Below are 21,374 nucleotides of genomic sequence, written 5' to 3'. Positions count from 1 at the left end.
ATTAATATACAAAGCACAGAGAAAATGAGTCGACTAAACGGAAAAGATTTATCATGCAGATCAGAATCCCAGTGTATGAACAGCTTGTGTTAATAAAATCATTTTAAGAAACGAGCATAAAATATGATATGACTTAATCACTGTGAAAGGTGGCTGTGCAGTATTTTTGCAACTTCCCTTTAAACCCTCTTAAGGAGATACTGGCAGTGAAACTAATTGAATTTCAAAGGAAAGGCACCGTGTGAATGATAGATTTCTGTCCAGCAGAGCTATTGACAACAGCAAGAGAAAGGTCTGCATTGATGCTAACGCTTTTTTCTGTGCAATAGAGAGAGATTTTGCAAGCTTGGAAACAGCTTTGTACTAGGGACACGTGTTTCGACCCTTCCTCCTCCCAGGGCCCAAAAAACAAAGGCAGCAAATGAAGGGGGCAATGAGGGACTGCGCTCAAATTGTTAAAGACGCAGTGCAACAGTAGCTGTCAAGTGCAAAAATTGTAACCAAAGGAAAAGAGAATAAAAAGATATTACAGTATCAGCATAACTGAAAGTGAAAGAGATGGTGCTACAGGACAGAAACACTTTGAAATCTAAACAAGCTCTATAGAGAGCTTTTCAGGAGCCGTTTTATCAGCTGAGAGCGCTTGGTGGAAGAACTGGCTAAACTCATCACACATTTACATACGAACAGGATCACCACACTGCTACTGCCAGGGAAGTCAGCGAACGCTGTCACCCGTGGCTGTGGTGAAGCCAAGGGAGGCTTTGCCATCGAGGGTGTGTGGCAGGTTTACAACTCCCGTTGCACAGGTCATGTTCTGCTTTCGCACAGGGGCACCAAGCCCACGCATACTGAGCGCAGTGGTTACCCAGTTCTCCCCGTGTTCAGGCTTTTAGCCTGAACAAACACTTCATGATCCAAAGCCTGGTAAAACTAAAGAATAATGGAGTTGGGATCAGATTTTAAAAAAAAAAAAAAAAAAAAGAAAAAAACCCCTGAATTAGAAATCATAAAGTCACAAGGTTTTCTTGAATATCAATAGACTTGAGGAAGTGTAGGAAAGTTCTCTTAATTCCGTCTAGTAAGTAAACGGTTGTTGGAAGTGGCTATGTATCACTTCCCCCACAGATATTTATAACAATTTTTGATGGGAAGACACATTTGAGCCAACTGTAACTTTTTTCCTTCAATTGAAAATCGAAATTAACTTCCCTTTTTTTACTAGATTTTGTCCAGATGCACCTTTGACTCTCAGAAGCTTTTTGGAAGAGCCCTGAGCACTCATCTCGGCAGGTATCATGAATCGATCATGAATGCTAGGAAAAATTTGCTTGACAAATGTAAATACACGTGCCCCAAGTGCTTGTCTGATATTTTGACCATTTCTGGCAGTAACGATTTTCAAATCATAACAGTTAGAGCACAACTCTAATCACACGTGTACGCACACACGCACGCATTCTATGTGTACAGATACGCATTACAACAAAGCTGTGCTTCTCCTTCTTTGTAATACACAGCATATGAACCTAAAACCACAAAAAGAGACGGCAGTAAAAATATTTGAAAGCTTTCCTGTACAGATGACAGATGGACAACAGATGCATACCAGAGGTATGCAAAGTCAAGCCTGTAACAGTTCAGAAATGCTAGAAGTTATGTTTGCATCTATAACTGTACTGCAGTCCTCCTTCCATCTACACAGAAGGGGACTGTCTTTACTTACTTCAAGATGCGTTATTTTTTGCACATGACCGTTACATGATTCAGTAGAAAGGGTGGGAGAGCCCTAAGAAGCAGCAGTTATATTGAAACAGGCAGCTGTCTGCAGGCTGCTACGGTAGCCAGTGCAGGACTGAGTGGTGCGTAATGAATGTGGCACAGGATTGAGAAAAAGGCTGATTTTATAGAAAAATCAACAGCACAAAACTGAACTTTCTCCAAAGTCAGGGAATTTCTATGTTCAAATTGCTCAGACCAAAGTTTATCACAGGTGACTACGGATTTTCTGCATGCTTCAGATAGGCTTCCAGTGGTAATGGAAATAACCCTTAGGATGTCTCCACCTCAGCTCCCCTAAACGGTGATGACACAACTCCCTGACTTCACAGGCCTACAGCCCGAGTGCATTTGCTATTCTTTGGGAAGCACTCAGACCAGACGTGAATGATCTGTATTTACAGTCACTGAACAGTGGGGAAAATGGGGCACTGCATTACTGCTCATAACATGAACATGACTTCCCTTTTTCATGTATTTCTTGGAAAACACCTATGATCTTGATAGGAAGGTAAGGATCAGAGGTAAAATATTTAATAAAGATAAATAATATGTAACATCACTTTTAAACTAAGCTCATATATCTGATGGCTAAACATGAGTTTCCCACACCTCTATTTAAACAAATTTAACTTCTGGTCTTGTAAAGCACTGATCTTTCAAAGGTTTTCTATAATGAACAGGAAAACAAAATGAAGTTGCGCAATTTACTTTTATCTTAAAGCAGGAAAACAGAGACAAAAACTATTCTTGCATTTCATTTGATTTTTAATGTGGCTCACGACAAACATGCATGTGATGGGACGTGGTACATACTGCACCTTGCATTGCTGCACTGTCATGTTGGGTTCCGTTGTGTTCTATTTCCATATCTGGGATTCCAGCATCTGAAAGACGTGACACCGAAGATTAATGCATTCCCCTTTGTCCTTCACTCATGCATCTTTAGGAAAATATTTATAGCAAACTAGGGTGATCTCCAAGTTACATGGCCTTGCATAAAACATTTGGTCTTCATAGAATTGATTCAGCAGTAAAGCGTTTCCAAAATGTGCAAACATTACTGGTCTCACAGTGAATTATTTTTAATGTGCTTCACAGTTGTCTGACAATCAGGTAATAACCAACGCGTGATATTAATATGTCTGTAAAATTCTCTTGGAGAATGGGGGCATCTGACATACGAAAAACAAAAGTCGGAACCAAGCTGTGGTAGCACTGAACCGTGCTGACCCTCCTCACCATATACCTGTAAGGTACAGAACTAAAGCATGTAGGCAACGCCAGTCAACACGTTTGCGTACGTGTATGGATCAGCTTGTGCGACTGCATGTCACAGATACGGGCTGTGCAAACCGCACTTAAAGACTCCGCTCAGGGCATTGCAAGCATGTGTTATCACCCACACCAAAACTGCGTATGTGGTATCATGTGACACATCTCCATATTTCCGAGAGCAGCTTTCCAAAACGGACTGTGCTCTTTTTAACAAGTGGAGAAAGAGTCTCGTAACGATATGCACTTTTGAACTATTTAATTTCACACTGATAATACTTTGGTATGCACAGTCCTTCGGGGTGGGGGCGGGGGCTCAAACACCCCAGGGTGTTACGATAACAGATGCCATTATCCACCTTGTGCCGACAAGGATTAGCGTGAAGGGTATGTGATTTGAATCCATGGCACCTCAGATCCTGGAGAAACATCTGCTTGCCTTATAATACAGTACTTAGAAATTACAGCAAGAAAAAACCCCACACCTGAGAGGGGGCTGCGCATACAGTTTTGAAGTTTGGTCTGGAGAAGCCTGTTCCGGACTTTGTCAAACAGAGGATAAGCGCACCATCGCTTCCTCACATCACTTTAGTTGGAGTGCCAGTAGCTACCGCAGAGATGACGCTTTGCCGGTCACCCTACAGCCTGACTGGACTCGATGTCGAAGCAGGGCAACCCATTCAAGTGTCATCCATACCCAGAAGAGTAATATCAGTAGTACCTTAGCAATATATGTGTAAATGAAATATCTGTGATGTATGCATATATAGCCCTATAAATATATATGAGCGAATAAATAGTATTTTCATGTATACAATTTTTTCTTATAAAATTACAAGCGGCTGCTATTAGACAGGGTTTCCCTTATTCAGGTCCCTGTTTTGACAGAAAGTTCAGGGCACTGATCTATTAATCCAAAAAGGTTCTTCATTTTCAAACCTTTTAGAGTACGTGTTGTATATACCTGAAATGACAAAGTCATCTGTAACTAATAACAGCATCTGTTAAATGAGACAGACCGTCAGAGTTAAATTAAAAATATTCAGAATAGCCCTTCACATTTTGTTGTCATAAAATTGTACCTGCAATTAAATCGTGGATTAAGATGCTAATGAGCTACCTGATTTGCATATGCAATCAGATTAGCATGTAAATATCAGCTTCTTGCAGGCACTAACATATATATGACTACCTGAGCGTGCCTGCAAATCAAAACGTTAGCAGCCAGGCCCACAATAGCAGATGTAAAGGTCTGTTAATCACATTGCTGGCGTGTTGGTACCCTTTAATTTGCGGCTTCCAGAACTGCTGAGTGCTCCTAACTGTGGTGGGAGCAGCAGGTGCTTACCAGCAATGGCAGGATCTGGGTGAAGGACCTCACAGAACACCAGGACGTTAGGTTTTTTCCTGACATTCATCTCAAGGTGCTGGCTGTGTCTGTGGGATCTGATCTGGGCATTTTTCTGACCCAGTGGAGAAGGTGGAAAAGGTTTCTGCTGGCTCTGTTCACCCACTCTCCCTTGGGTCGCTGTCCCTTACCACGGTGCAACTGCAAGCTGTATATCCATGCCTGAATCACCACCACTCACTGTCAGTACATCAGAAAAGCCAGCCGGTTCCTGGTTACAGTGATATGCTGGACTATAAAACCCAGCAGATGAGAATGCCACTGAAAGATGTTGTGCTCGTACTTAAAGAGTTTATATCTCTCAGGTGCTCTAGATAAATCACGACTCGCAGTCCATTGCAGAGTGTTGCGATGGCAGTTCACGCAGACAGGCTTGCCCTAACTTTAAAAAACAGTTCGGGTAGCCCTCGCTAAGAACTCAAGGCAAGCTAAACTCATTATTTTTACTCAGCAGTTCAGGCAGTTTTTGCAGTCTGCTGACGTTATGATGGCTCAGTTGCTAGCGGTGCCCAAAGTAGGCAGCACAAAGTTAATGTAAAGACTACACGCCATGCAAACGCAGCAGAGACTGCATCTGATTCACGAGCCTCTGCAGAGACGTCGGGGTAGGGACTCACAGATTAAACCTTCACCTACAGAACCTGAAATTAATTAAAACTCAATGAGGTCCACTCTTAAAGATTCAAAACCAAAGCTATAAACTGGTCAGAACCACATTAAGCCGGAGAGGCCAATCCTCCCGCTACCCAAAACATAATCACCCTTTTTAGGAGACTAACTGACTTGCTTTTGTTTCACAAGACCATTGGGGAAGTATTCAAAGCCTAGTCAGCTCTGAAAGCTGATACATATTTAACAAACTGAATAGGTCCTGAGGCTGAGCAAACTTCAGCCAAACGGCTTTTAAAATGAAGCTCAGCAGTTCTAAAAATGAATCTGCTGGGAGAAGAGTTCAGAGAACCTTATAGGAACCAAATTTCACATTGTCTTAGCTGGCACTGTAACAGATTTCTCTGGTAATATATTCAGCATTTCTTGTCATGTCTGTGTAAACTGCTCTGTCTGTTTCTCTAGTTGCTAATTCATGACCCAGAGCACATGGCCTGAAATAGATTTTTAATTATTTCAGGAAAGGATTGTGGTTTTTTATTCTGGAATTTGCTTTGTGCATCATCTCACTTTTTTTTTTTTTCACTCAATTAAACATAATTTTAAGCTGACTGTGAAAGGCCAACTAAGACATTACCATTTAACATCCTGAGACCGTCACCTGATGTGGCCTGTTTAAGCGCCTGTTCCACTTGTTCTCTTCTCTTTGATTCAAATTCCAAAGCTTCCTGCAATTTTCTCTTTGCCTTTTTTTCTTTCTTCAAGCGTTTCTGAATTGTTGCTGAAATGTAAATATATTGTAAGAATGGCTGTTAAAGCACAATTAATACATAATGGAGACAGTGAAAGAGTTTATGTTCAATGTTCAAGGGCCCAGTTCTAGCTCAAAAACAAACAAAAAAAATCTGGCATGAATCTGTTATAAAAACACAAAAAACCCAAGCCATATCCTGGAGTGAAACAATGAACAATCTGAAAGGGCCTTAGATCTTGTTAAAGATCTTAAATCTTATTCTCACTCTGGAACAGTCCCATGGGTTTAAGTCTCCTGACCAGAACATAAGAGTCTCAGAGCCAGCCCGGTGGGTCACGTTACACAGACTTCACCAGTTTGGACTAAAGTCCAGCTAAAATTCTGCTGTTTGGTTGAGGAGATCATTGGCTTAAACTAATTTCTAGGAACAGTAGTAATGTAAATCCTCAAAATTAAATAAATCTCTCACCCTTCATTCTAAGCTTTTCCCTTAATGCTGAGAATTATATTGCACCCTCCTCCTCCAGTAGTTTTATCTGGAAAGATAATCCAAAAACACTGGTTATGCCTCCCCTGACCACTCCTCATGGATGGAGGAAGTCTCCTGAACATGTCAGAGACTCGGTTTTAGTTATGTTTTCTAACATTAAAAGGAAATGAGATTTATTTCTGCAGGCGAGCTGTCGGTGTGCAGTGCTGGCGAATCCGCAATGTCAGTAGCAATGGTGTACAGAGTGAAACCCCATGCAATCAGGTGGTGATTTTCTTGGTAAAAATGGGAGCAGCAGTTGGGGGAATTCTGAAACAGAATAGCTGAAATAACAAGAACCACTGCCCCAGAGAGGAGCCAGGTGTAAGGCTGTGGAGAAGCTGGGCTAACTGGGTGTGTACTCTAATGAAAGAGCATAGAGAAGGGGTAGGTACTGAGTAACATGAGTACTTTTGCACTTCATCACTAGGGGGAGAAAAAAGTGGAAAAGCCAAAGAAAGAAGAAACAAAAAAGCACTGGGTGTATATTGAGAATCTCTGACAGAAATTAAAAGGGAGCTTCCCAGGTACGAAGCGGGATGAAAGCAAGCTTATAACACTGGTGAGTAAATCAAGTACATCCTCTCGGTTAGCAATTTCTCCTTCTAACTGAAACACTCTATAAAACGCTGTTAGCAGCTGCCTGTTTGGACTTCGAATAGGTAACGATGCACTAATACACTGCTCCTCTACAGCTCTGCATGAGATCTCAACGCATTTCACGGTCATCTCATCTTCTCCCTTTTATAGATGCAAAGTGGAAACAGTGCCTTGACAAACATCATCCACAGGCCATTGGTACAGCCAGGTAAGATTTGGCAGAAAACAGAAGTATTCCTGATTAATCTCAGCCTTAAACCCAACTATAAATAAAGGTAAAACCATAACTAGAGAACTGTATAGTATTAATTGTAGCCAGATGATCAACGTCTTCATCAGGAACTGCTGACATTGGCTATGATTGTATTCCCTCACCTATATAAATTCAAGCAATAAAATGCACCTTTTAAGCCTTTTTCCTTTCAAACCCTGAATCTTTATCCCATAATTAACCTTATTTTTCACCAGCACCAGGTTACCATTACTTAGGCCAGAACTACATCTAAAATATCCACCTCTGCCAACAACGACCCTGTGCTCCTGCTGGCTAACAGACTGTCCTTATTATCCTTATTAAACTATCTTTAATGGGCTCTTACACTTGTTTTTTCACCAGCGCTGCAAGAAGACTCTCTTGCGTCTCTTCTTTGTATGACCTGCACCTCCTTCCCTGGTTTAAACTGCTTGGAGGGTCTCTGGAGCCCGCCCCCCCCCCCCCCCCCCCCCTTCTGCTCAGTGTATCCTGCAGCCAGAAAACGCTCTGCTCCTGGGCACAGCTTTTGCTCCAGGAAATCTGCCATCAGCTGGCACGTCTGACTGGCACGAGGAAGACTGGCTGCACCGGAGGCTGATGCCCACGTACTTTCTCGAACCAGTGGGAGAACGTTCTTAGCAAGCTCTGGAAGGGGTCAAAGACCATTTCCGCAGCATATCCCAGCTCATATGAAAGAGCTCCATTCCTACAACCCATTGCAGCTTGTGCAGAGGATGGAAGAATGCTTTTGCGTCGTGCTGATGCTGCTTCAGTTCACATGTGAAGTCAAATTCCACAGGGATTTCTTAATCCCATGGATTCTTTACAGAAACAAACAAATGGAGAAACAATGGCACTAGGAAACAGAGGTAACACTAATAGGCTAAAAAGAATTTGAGCTTGATCTTAAGTGCCCTTTTAAAATTACCATCTATTTTAGAGTCAAGTTTGCTAGTACATTCTGGCAAATGTTGCTCACCAGTATTGTTAAAATGGAAGTTGAATTTATGCAAGCAGTGTTTTGCAATCCCTTTTATTTATTTGCTTCTCCTCATATTAGATACCTGTGAATTTCAAATCACAAAATACTTTTATAAAAATTCACTAAAAAAATTTGGAAAGATTCTGGGAAAATCCACAGTATTTGCATAACAGTTTGTGACCACTTGTTCACCTGAATTCTTATTGATTTTTACAGATCTTTCCCAATTTGTGAATGCTGCAGTCAGGGGAAATAAGGAGGATACCATTACACAGGAAATCTCCGAGAGACTTAATAAATTATGAATGTCAAAATGTGATCTGTACAACATAACTTTGCAAAATTGAGCAACCCGTGTGAAAAAGCCCATCTTGGCTTTCTATAATAATAAAGAAGTGCATGTGGTGATGACCTGAAAGACAAACAATTCTGAGGATATCGATTATTGGTGAAATTCTCTTTTAAGCCAAAAGCCAACAAAGTCTGCGAATGGCTTAAGGTTTTTGTTGACTTAAATGCGGCTCGGGGGGTGCATAGCGTGCCATCTGCCTACATGGCGATAAGCCTGGTTTCACAGAAATACAGCAGTCCCACCCACACTTAGACCGGGGGGCTGCAACGTTTCCGAGTGCCCACTGCTATTTAACAACTTCAACAGTATTTACCGACCCTTCACAACTCACCTTCAAAGTGCCTGTCCTTGCTGCCTCTTACTGAGGCCTCGTGCTGCAGACAGCTCTGTTCTACACACCTAATTTCAATTCAAAGTGTGCAGGAAGATAGTACTTGGCACCTACATTTTTGGTCTTATCTAGTTTTATCTTTCTGATTTCATGGATGTAATCTAGAAGTAGCTTTTGGCACATAAAGTACTATTCCTTTCCTTTAGATGCAGATTTGAATTTTAAAAAGAACACTGCCTTCTTTGGAATATCTCAGTGAAAAATTCAGATTTACCAATTTAATTGCCTATTACTATCAAAAGCTTCTAAACAGTCATGGTCTTGTCTTAGAAGGCCCCATATGGGGAATGCTGTTGTATCTCACTCTCCCGATGGGAAAAAAAAATATCTAGGGTTATTTGCTTCAGATCTTGCACTTGGGTAGACAACTTCTAATGTGGGCCACAGAAGTAGTAAGGTAATGAAAAAAAATCAGCTAAATACCCCAAATTACAGACGAATATTTCTCACAGTAAGACTGATCTTCAATGCTGGGAGGATAATAGCAGAAAACAAAAGAAATTAAACTGTCAAATGAAGAAATCGGGCTGGGAATACACAGGCGGAGTGGTAATAATACATGTGAAAGCCATGAAACTGAATCAGCTTTGCTCCACAGAACCAGCCAAAACTCTCTGCGGCCAGTTGCCCTCCAGGAAATAATCCTTCAGTCACTGTTCTGTCTGCTTACAGAAAAGTGTGCTTCATTCTGGTTTTATTAAATTTAAATCTTTCATTACCAGTGCTAGTCCAGTGCTGCATTACACTGAAGTATGAATGTCAGTTAACTCCGAGTCCTCAATAGCTCCAGCTGGAAATGCCAAAGGGTTATACATTTAATAGATATCTAAACTCCATTTTTCATTCACTCACCTCTGCTTTGCAGCTCAGCTGTGAGTTGCCTTTCCAAGCTCTCTCTTAGTTCTCTCTCTCTACAAAGCTCCATCTTTAACTCTTTCTTTTCCTGCTGTATCTGCTTTTCCTGGACTCTCGCATTGTCCACAGCCACCTTCAGCAGGCCCTAAAACACACACAAACGTAAGATCTGAAAATACCAGTTTGTTTCAGCAGTGACAAAATTCATCCATTTGTTTCTTTTACACCCTCCAGGAAAACAGAAAAATTAAAAGCAGGAACCTATAGACCTGGAATGCAACTGGGCATCTGAGGTAGCTAAATGTTATATATGAGCAGTTTTGTGGCATGGAATCATTCAGCACAGCTTGTGCTAACTCATCCTACTGATGTGGTTTATTACAAACGGAGTGCCACATCATTGCTGACCTCGGTCAACTGCAGGGAGAAGCGAAGGAGGAATAATGAGACTGGTGAATTTTAATATGACTGTTATTGCCGACTATTCAGTCAAATAGACAACCCTTTCACGATCGACCATGCCAGAGAGTGGAAACCTAAGCATTACATTAAATAAAAGAAATCAGAATTTCAGATACAAAATAGTTTCTAAAACTTTTTAAAGAGATTGAAAAAGAAACACATTTTATCCATCATGACATAGCCTGGCCCTATAGAGAATAATTTACCTGAATGTTGGTTAATAGTGTTTCTACTGATGAAAGACCATCAGCAAAAAGAAATGGCGCCGGAAATCCAGGAGGCAAGGCCTGTCCAGCCAGTTGGACTTTATCTAAGGTTGGTTTCATTATTGGAATGGCAATTTGGACCTCTTCTGTAAAGATAGGTTTAAAAGCAACATCAGAAAGCATTGGAAATGTAGGTAAATGTAATTTCTAGAAACTAGCATCCTGTTTACCTGGAAGTCAAAATACAAGTGCATTAGTAAAAATGACATGGTTTCAGTCTTTGGGCAGCTGCGATTGTTCCTAAGGTAAGTTTGCAAAATAGTACAGACAATAATAAATATACTGAAGACTGTAACATACCTGGAACATAGACTATTATAGCTCAAATTCTAGAGAATTATAACAGTATTACGCAGTGCATTAAACCTGAACGACCTTTCTTCATTCTACCACGTTTGCCACTCTGATGTGCATTTTTTGCTGCTATAACCTTGATAAAATCCTAATCAAGACACGTATCACATCTCTTCACTCCTTTAACGTTATCCTCCCCATACTCAGCAGTAAATAATCTCCACTGAGTCACCCCCTTCTGCTTAGCTAGCGCCAACTCCACGCTGCCAGTGAAGTGCCAGCGCAGGTTTGCTTAACAAGTACCTTGCTACGGTCAGCCTTTCTAGTCACAGGCAGCAGCCAAACTGCTTTGCCGAGTTCTCTCTACCGGAGGTGTGAGAGAGCCGGGTGGCGCGGGAGGAGCGGGCGCGCGGGCACGGGGCCTCGCGCCTGCGGCTGGCCGCACCGCGCTAGACTCATGCGTCTCTTACAGATTGTAGAATCGGGACCCGGTAGCTTCCCCTTCACGCGCTGTTTCACATAGATCATGTTGTTACAGATCAAGCTGTGCACAGGCAGTGGAAACGTGTAGCCAGAAACAAACAATGACATTAGTAATTATTTTTCAAAAATCCTTCAAATTTTGTGATGAATCAGTATTACCACCGATGAGCTCATATTTTGGAACAGGATAATTGAGGTTTTAGAGTAGTAAATATATCTCGTTCTCTCAGATCCCTATGAGTATTTCTTCCCCATGTGTTCATTCTAAACATCAAGTTAATTGCTGAAAACCAGAGAATTAAAATCTGCTAGCAGTCTTTAAAGCCAAACTCTGTACATTTCTTTTTCTCTGAAATGTTAAAAAAATATTTTTGTGTAACATTGCAGGGAAAACCCGTCTATACATACTACATTCCTGCACTTGCAGAAATCACGAAGAATATCTTCTCAGCGACTGCATTTTAGTAAAGCTTGCAACTAACGTACTGGCCGTAAGTTCATGATGCACGTGTTTTCTAAGGGCAACTGCACAGCCAGCCCTGATAGTCTCATTTGTCAAGTGTCTTGGTCATATGGAAGCCACGATCTACATTTAGACCGTGCCATATTCAAAAGGCCCCCTTCTCCCACCTCTCATTAAAAAAACCCAACCCACTTCAGAAAGAATCTGACGACAACGATAAGCCACGGCGTCTCTACGGCAGTACTACTGCCTATGTGCTCCAAACTCCAGGAGCACATATAGAGCAGCAAGCACTTTTTGCTCTGTTTCTAAAACACACTGACTGACAACGAACCCCAAGCATTAGCAGTTTTAGAGTATTATTTGAAATCTGTTTAGGGAGTATTGTGTCCTCACTGTGCGAGCTCATTAAGCAGAACATCTTTATAATGATTCTTCCGAACTAGCAACAACAAAAGCCAGTAACCTCTGCGCATCTTCATGGCTATCATTTTAGGGCGGTGTTCATGTAATTTAAACGATCCTTTAAAAAAAAACAAACAACCCTGGATAACATACTCAGACCGCGGAGTTCGTGCTGTTTCAGACACACCATTTCTCATATTTAAATATACCACCGGCAGAGCTTTTAAAACAAAGTGATTAGTTGTTGTGTATGATGCCACACAGAAATAATACCTAAGCCACGGAGTCACAAAAGACTAAACAGAAATGGCATTTGAAGAAGAAAGTAACACATGAAGTATGCATAACAAAACCACAGCCTCTTTAAAATCTCTAGAAATCTCTACTATTCTACTATTTGGAGATGAAAGTAATAACACTAAATTGGCCGAAAGGAAAATTACTATTGACTGCGAAGACAGGTTGCATGGTCTATGGTTTGTAATGTTACTGTACAGCAGATTGAAGTTTCAAAATAGTATTACTCTTCTTTAAAGAGATAGACACAGCTAAATTAGGTGCTGCTTGCTGCAGTGAGGATCAAATGCAAAAAGAATCATATTTCATCAGACCTAGTCAGCACCAGGAAAATAAATAGAAATATAAGAGGTATGCAGGCAATGATTCATTTTGATAATCTGGCCCAAGAGAGACACATAGAGACAGCACACAGATCTAAGCTTCTACCAAAAGACAAATAGGACACAGAGGGTGGGAATTGGGATGACAGTGTAGCAGAGGTCACATCGATTTTCAGCAGCAGTTTTCACACAGATGAGATAACCCTGGACTCTATTTGGCCCATTGTTCATATCCTACCTGTCCCAGAAGCAATAAATTTCCAAGTCCCAGAAAAAGGGCAGTAAAGAAGAAGGATTCTACTTATGACTTCTTATGATTAAGTTTTTGTGCTAACCAAACATGCTTTGCAGACCAAGGTCACATTGCATGTTAAAGTCTGTAATAGCTGAAAACTAGAAGAAGCATATTATGTTTTAGTGTATATGGGTGGAAACTGTCAAACCATTCATCATCTTTTTTTTTTTTTCTGATTGAAATCACACTCTGCAAAGATGAATGATAAATGCATTAGAAATCTATTTCAATCTTGTAATAGGTCTTCACATCTGAATGGTGTCTACATCTTGCCCGTATTCTGAGTAAGTGCACAGTTAGGCAGAAATTTATTAGCCAGACTGGAGAAATCATAATTGGTAAAGTGATTAAACATGGCACGTGTTGGAAGCGCTTTTTGTGGATTGTTTCAAATGCATCTTTTAAACAGGAAAAAAAAAAAAAAAAAAGATGTTGATTTAAGCATTTTCATTTTAAAGAACACTAAAAATAAATGCTAAAAGCTGTAGTCACACATACAGTACAACAGAATACGCACGAAATAAAGCTAGGACAACTACAATCTAACCAAGGACACAAACAACCTTTCTATTTATTGAAGCAAAGTGGGAACTACTTTTATCGAGCTTGTTTGTTAAACCTGCCATGCTTTATAACAGCATTCAGGAACCCATTTAGAGTGCAGTCCTTTTATTTTAATTTCTAGCTGGCATCCAGATGAATAGACAAAAGCAAGAATTAAATTGCAGAGAAAAGAAATACACAGCAAACACTAACAGTGAATGGAATATTATCCCAGGAAAGTACACGGAAATCTGCTAGAAAGTTTCTTGTTCTTAATTCAATATACTGAAGGATTTCATCTTCTGCCTTCTGCCTAAGTTGCAGAAATAGAGACTGGAAAATGAAGCATCAACCTATGGACTAAACGCAGCCCTGGGAACACGAGTAATGCGAATTGCTCCCTGCATGATGGTGCACAGCCCAGACCAACAGGCAGTTTGTATTTGCCAGCTGGTCTATGTTCTTTCAGAAGGCATGTTTTTAAATCCATCATTCACATACCTGATACACCTGACACGTCACACCCCTCTCGAAACACGGTAGAACTATCAAAGCTACAGTTTACATATTGCCTAGATATAATCTACATATTGTTAGATATTGTTAGACCACCACGTTATTTCTTCACATACGCTTCGAAACTTTTTCTGTCTGGAGCTGGATAAGCATTATACGTAAACCTCACCTCAAATAGCTTATAGAATATAACTCATGCATGAAATAAATATGTGGCATATGGAGAAGAGAGTGACAATTTATATGAAATTTAGAGTTATTAATCTCCTAGTTACTAACCAAGACATTTGATCTCAAAGCCTTCAGCCAGCATTAATAAGACAGTTTTGAACACAGGTGGCAGCCGGGTCACTCCTTTTCCCTGCCTGTGGCATACAATTTAGAAACCTAAGGACTAAAATGGTTTACTGCAATTATAATTCTTTGAGCTTCATATCTGAGTGATAGGGATTACATTTAATGGTCCATAGTTACAAAAGAACAGCCTAGACATTCTAATGGACCTTTCTGACCTTTAATAAAATAAAACAGAGGATCTGCAACACCAGCGGAGTTGTATGTGCTACTCATCCCTGAAAACAAGCCGCTACATTTTTATCTGAAATAGCGTTATTTGCCCAAAATTCCTACAGAATCATCCAAACCAATACATCTTTATTGCGGCAAGGGGTCCCTTGACTTCCACTTGTATATCTACTTCACAACAACAGTCATAGGCAGTGGTGACCAGACATGGGTATTTTGAACAGAATTAGGGCCCAGATTCTAATTTCTGACTGCAAAAAGCAGTTTTCCAAGAAAGTGAGAGACTTCTTATTTTAATTTAAGCCTTGGCAACTTCTGAGTTGCTTAACTAGAAACTAGTAGAATTTTTTTTTCTTTCACAGTAAGGTAAGTATGAAAAACCTGTAATCTGAAGCATTGTTTATTTCAAATATTTTGTATCCGTAAGTCTGCAAGGACAGGGTTATCTGTCTTCAGTGTCTTATTAACTCTGAAAATCCTCCATAAACCTCTGCCTGCCTTTTTCTCCCTCACTCATTGCTTCTCTGCCAGGAGCTGAGCACTCATGTTCATCAGTGAGAGAAGAGATACCTCCTCCTAACCTGGCACCAATCAGACTTAGAAATTTACTGCTTTAACCTTGCGATTCAGGTGCCAAATTTAAAGTCACTGCTGTTTTTCTTAATTACAGTCCCTGAATGAACAGGGTCAATGAATGCAATTGGGGAGTAGCTGATTAATCCAGTGCACTAGCTTTAAATCAGGCTTTATTTCATTTTCACATGATTGATACCACTTGATAGCACACGAGCATTTTTCACTACTGAGCTTTGCCATAAAAAAACCTCACTTTAAAAATAGTATCTAATCATTATATATACATTTCCAGGCTGCCTTAAAAGCTTCTGGAAACTATCGCAGAACAGTAACATCAACTATGCTCTGCTTCGCGGTACCCACGTGCAAGCTGGTTCTCGCCTATGCGCTCTGAAATCGGTTGATTTTGTCCTGAAGAAGCGTTTAATAAAACCTTTTCATTTATTTCAACACAGGGGGAAGACGTAGATAGACCATGTCTGTTACATTTAGAGCAATGTGCTGGCTTAGGAAAAACAGAGTATTTGGGGTAGTAAAGAACGAGAAAGCAAACCGTGCAAGCAATGCATTCACCAGCTTTCCACAGACCTGTTCCCAGGAATGACGAAGGTGTGTTTTCCTGAAAGACGTGGTAAAGCAGGCACTTAGTGTTTGAACAGGACAAGGAGGCAAAAAGCAGAGAAATGAAAATTTCAGTAGAAAAGGCTGAAATTACAGTTTACAAATTGTCTTTATCTGTGCAGCCTTGATCAAGAGGTGTGTAATTATACAGCTCTGACATTTTCATCAATGTACTCTCATTAATAACACAGAAAATTATACCTATTTATAACTTCAACATATTTACAATGTACTCTGATGCTCACACAGCACTGACGGTAAAAACACCTGAAAATATTCTATTAATTCAAACCTTAAAAAAAAGGACCTGAGTTAGATGAGATACTAGGTTTGCAATAATAAAAAATGAAATCGAGAAGTACAGTAAATCACTAGCCAGACACCAGAGCTGAAGTGTTTCACCGCAAGTAACTTCAGTCTAAAATCCAATGCGTACAGATTAAGAAAAACAAATACAGCTGATGTCACCTGCTTAAATTCTGTTCATTAAGGAGAACCAGAGGTACAATTAAGGCTACTAATAAATATATAAAAAGCCTTCAGAAATGTTACGTTTATGTTCACAACAATTACTTAGAACTTATAGTTTGTCTCTGTTGTTATTATACCTGCTTTCTCCTACGAGCTGCTCCTCAGGCAGGTTTTGGTAATTTGGATTCCACAACATTTAAAGTTGTTTTGTGCTTTAAGTTGCTTCTTAATCTACGTAGAAGCTGAAGTACTATTGATGGATCGATAGTATCGATCGATCGATATCAAAGTACTACAATCAATCCACATCTTCCATACGGCAATTTAAAGTGACTAGTTACTTCCAGCTAGTAATAGTACCTTGTCACCCCTCACACCGACAGGAAGCATTATTTCTACTGACAACAGAGAAAAGAGAAAATGTGAACTATTCAATAAAAGGCTAGTAATAAAATTACTGTGGCGTGGAAGAAAGGACGAAAATGAAACAAAATAAACAAAATCCTCCTCAAGGCCATTATCAAGAGGTCATAAAATTTCTCTCAGCTAAGTCTCCTATTAACATTCACAAAGGTTTTTTTGTGGTGATTTTTAAGCATCACTGCAGTCTGACTGTTCTACTGAGATTTTAAACTGTCAGATGAGGATGGGTAGGAGGAACTTGCCAAAAAAAAAAAATTCTTCAATTTTCTTGGCGGATTCAGCTTTTCCCTATTAATGTTGAGATTATTTCTTCAACTATTTTATTGCAAATATTTATGACTCCATATGGAACAACAGATGTTGAAGGGAAGGGATAGCAGAAAAGACTTCATTTTCAGCAATTACCCTGCTACTTGTTGTCATACTGTAGGTGTTCTTAGTGCATCTATTTTACATACCACCCTGTCCTTTCACACACTGCAAAAATGTCAGTTTGGATAATTAATGTAATAACTTTAGTCCAAATCGTTTCCACTATATTCATTTATGAAAAAAAAAAAAAATAAATAGGACAACAGAAGGAAGAAATCAGGAAGGAAGGGGGAAGGTAGGAATTGCTTTCTCAGTCCTTCTGGAATATCTGATCAGGAGTCCGTTTCTTGCAAAGCTGCATTAGGTCCTTAATACGAAATCTTTCCCTCTTTTCCTTTGGGATGGATCCCAGTGACTGCCAACAGGAAGAGAAATCAGACAAGAAACAGAAAACCAAAGCTATTCAAGAAGCAACACGATAAACAGTAAAATCATTGCATAAGGAAGGTGGAGAAACACAGGCTGGGTGTGCTGAAGATAAATAGGAACAGGTTGATGGTGTTCAAGCCGAAGAAATGCCCGTTAACTGAACTGTCGGCCTACCGGCACCGGCGGCCAGCGCCGGCTGGGGGACGTCGGTCCCACCGCCCAGGCGGCGAGGTCCGCTCGCAGGCAGGATTGCGCCCGCCCCGCCACGTCCTCAGGCAGCACACGCACGCCGGCGCCCGGCCAACGCAGCCGCCATTAGTGAGGCATCACGTTCCCATTAATAAGCCGTGCTCCAGCACGCCCCCAACAGCGGAGCACGGGGGACCTGGGAAGGAGGGGCGGGGGAAGGGAAGTAACTCAGTCCCAGCACCACGCCGACTGCAGCTACGCGGCCTCTGGGCGGGAGGGAGCTCCCGGTTGGCGTCACTTGCCGAATGGGCAGAAGCTGGCAGCTGCCTGTAAAAGCCACCTACGCGGGTCTGTCTGAGGGGTGAGGCGCACCGCCATGGGCAAGCTCTGCTGACCCGTGTACGTCTGTGGATGCAGTACTCAAGAACCGACAAGCAAAACCGTGTACCCAAAAAAAGGCTGTCCGTACCTCCACAGTTGGGCAACCTCTTTCATGTCCCACACTGTAATAAAAATATACGGTGTACTTTTAAATAGTTTTCATCATCTACTCCCTTTATTGCAGTACTTGGTAGTATAACCAATAATTTGAAACAGGTCTCATTAGAAAGATTCCATTTTTTCCTATTCACAAAACCCACACAACTATATAAATACTTCCAGATAGCTGTGATCAGGGGGCCCAAATTTTCACCAGTATGGCACATATGCTTGTGTTCCCATTTTGCACCTGAAAACCTCCACCTGCCTGCTAAAGCTGCGAAGATGCCACCAGGAAAGGCTTTACTGAAGTTGCCTTCCTGGCCCAGGGAACTATTCGAGCGTCAGCTGTGAGTATGCTAGGTGCAACGTCTGTGCTCCTAATCTCAGGCAAAACCAGGCTGGAGTGAGGACACTCACTGCCTCCTGGGGTCCTGGCAGTAAATCTACGTCCTCTCTGGCCACAAGCAAATCTGAAGGACACAGAATTGAGCAATAAAGAATTATGTTATTCCTCAACATCAAAGCTTAGTGACCGCCCCCCAGAACTGACTGGTAGACACGGAGCCAGCTGCAGGGCTCTGGGTGCCATCAGAATAAGGTAAAGGAACTCAAAATCAGCAAGTATAAATATTTTTGTAATGTGTTTTGTCTTCTGTAGGGTTATACACAGTTAATACTATATAGAGATTATAAATAGTTACGTATTATATGATTTATGCTAACAGTAATTATGACACACAAGATAATTCATCTCTTACTATATTTTAAAATAGTACCAAACGAATACCAATATCATAACTGTTGAGTTCAATTTCTTAAAGTACGAGTATAACCAGCAGTTAAGTCCTCCAAATATTTGAAGCAGGCAGAGTACTCCATTTCCTGGATATTCCCGGATAATTATTCCTGCTTTATTAAGGTTTATTTTACAACTGTGTAAAATAGGTTATAAAGGACAATTCTGCTATTATGCCCTCCCCTGCTTAGGTTTAATAAATATTATATTCCATACCATCCATTAAAGCCAGGCAGTGGAGAAAATAGGAGTGGCAGTAATCTCCTCCACAGATGTAAAATACCTTTAATAAAATAAGGGTGTATAACAGTCAGGAACAAATTACTGAGGTCTGCTTTAATAAAATAGTACCCTTAAAGAAGTATTACTCTTAAGGTACTGACATTCCCACTGGTGATGCAGTGTATCCTTTCAAAGCAGTATAGCTTGTTAAAATGGCAAGATATCTTCTTGCAATAGAGTGTTTGTGTCCAGGCAGATACAAGGTTTGTATAGAATGCATCCAGGGAGCCATAAAACTGGTGGGAAACATATTTCTCCGTGGTATTTTAGTACTTTGAAAAATTCAATCACTGGGAAAAAATGTTTTGCTGTAAACATCTGAAGAGCCTTATAAAAGCAATGGCTTCCCACAGCACCTGCTTAAATAATTTTAAGAGGGAGTATGTCTTTGCTCATCTTCTAAAACTTGTAGAAAGCTTCTCCTATTAATTTCCCTGGTGCTGTCAGGCCAGGGCACTTTTAATCAGAAATAATTATGAGTGCAATTGGGGGATGTTCACTAGCAGGAGTTTTGCACTGTAGAAATAAGACAACTTTCAAAACTGATCGCTAGGAAAAAGACGATTGCCTTAACAGGAAAATATACCCATAAAGATGATCACCTTAAAAATTTCCTTCTGAATGAATTGTAAACTCTTGAGATGTCAACAAAGAAGTACTCTGCTTATATATCCTGGCCTTTGAATTCAGTTCGGCTACACATCGATTTTGTAAACCCTGATTATCGAGAAGTATGAGAAATTCATCCCTTTTTAATTCACCTTCTAACTGTTTTAATTCTACAGGTGAGTAGCAGTTCCGTGCTGCAGTGGTTACCAGTACGATTCCTGACACAGCCCTGTTGTAGACTTCCACAGAAAATGCCAACCTTGCAGCAGCTCCTCAGACGTTCCACGCTGCACACAGCGCGTCCTGGGGTCCCGCAGCCCGTCCTGGGGTCCCGCAGCCCAGCAGAGGGCCCCAGGCTGCGGCACACCCCTGCCTCCTGCCAGCCGGGCTCTTGCTGCAGCAACCAGGGTCCTGCACAAAACGAGACGTGCACCCATCTGCCAGCCCGGGGCTTAGCCAGCCCGCGGTGCGCTGCTGCACTCCTAAGTGCCGCCGTTTAGACAGCGCCGGTATCTCCTGCAGATATTAAAGGTTACAGAACTCAACCCTAATGCAACCAAGCCTCTCTCGGGCTAAGCAACACTCAGAATTTGGCTTATCCCAGTCCTCCGCCCCTCTTCAACTAAGAGGGCAAGTAACAGGCCCTCTGATAGAAACGTTGGCCTGGTGCATCGATATTACATCTTAGTGACAGAATGATTAGACTCACATATATCAGCATTACAGCAGCTCTCGGCGTGGAGAGCCGCATGTCCATAGCAACGTAGCACAACTCTTTGCCACCAAATAATTACATGAGGCTCCGGGGAAAGACAAGTTTCCCTGGCACACAGCCAGTCTATCGAAAGGGAAAACACTTTCTGACCCAAAAGGCAGCTGCGATCAGAGTATAAATGTAAGCTAACCAACAAGTAGTCCACCTCCACTATTTTGCAACCTAATAACTGCGAAGTCTACTGCTGTCACTTATCCTGAGCAATTTTAAAAGATCAAATACCGGGGAAAGGAAAGAAAGAGGAAAACTTTCCACGGAAAGCAGCAGCTATCTAACATCAACCTCCCATCTTCTTCCTTCGGACCAGCCTGAGCGTTGCGTGTGCCCGCTGGGGGGGCAGGGAGCTGGGCTGCCACGCGCCCCAGGCCTCCCACTGTACAGGCGTAGCCCCTCCTCCGTGACCACCTCCTTAGCGGTAACTCCCAACACGGGTATAAAAAGTGTTCAATTATTTAAACGACAAGAGGCTAATTCCAGGGTCCTGTGTTTTCCTCTAACAGGTTACTAGTACAGTGCAGGAGTACAGTTCCCAGCAACTGGTCAACAGGTTTCCTCTACTCTTCTCTCTGCCCAAGACCTCAAGCACCTGCGCCATCAACCTGAAACAGCAAGATGCATAAAGTTACGTTCTGCCACAGAATGCGGCATACAGCACAGTTGGGCAGGAAAGCCCTGTTGCTTAGGCTGATTTCATTAATAACAGCCTAATACCTGCTGAAGGCAAAACACAAAAGCTGGAGAACTAAGTA

At 41.3% G+C, this 21,374-nt stretch overlaps 1 protein-coding gene across 2 annotated transcripts in view; it reads right to left on the bottom strand.

The window, feature by feature from the left end:
- DACH2 (dachshund family transcription factor 2) overlaps positions 1–21,374 on the bottom strand; it is a 311,231-nt gene that overhangs the window by 7,989 nt on the left and 281,868 nt on the right. Inside the window, exons 8-11 of one of the 2 annotated variants that reach the window (XM_075106655.1) lie at positions 10,456–10,601; positions 9,785–9,932; positions 5,709–5,852; positions 2,601–2,666 (exon numbers count right to left, since the gene is read on the bottom strand). In XM_075106655.1, the coding sequence (XP_074962756.1) occupies positions 2,601–2,666; positions 5,709–5,852; positions 9,785–9,932; positions 10,456–10,601 (504 nt within the window). The remainder of the gene's footprint in view (positions 1–2,600; positions 2,667–5,708; positions 5,853–9,784; positions 9,933–10,455; positions 10,602–21,374) is intronic. The other variant, XM_075106656.1, reaches the window with a different exon arrangement.

Source organism: Phalacrocorax aristotelis, chromosome 11 (genome assembly GCF_949628215.1).
Source record: "Phalacrocorax aristotelis chromosome 11, bGulAri2.1, whole genome shotgun sequence".
Lineage (NCBI taxonomy): Eukaryota > Metazoa > Chordata > Aves > Suliformes > Phalacrocoracidae > Phalacrocorax > Phalacrocorax aristotelis.
This window is presented reverse-complemented; position numbering and strand designations above follow the sequence as displayed.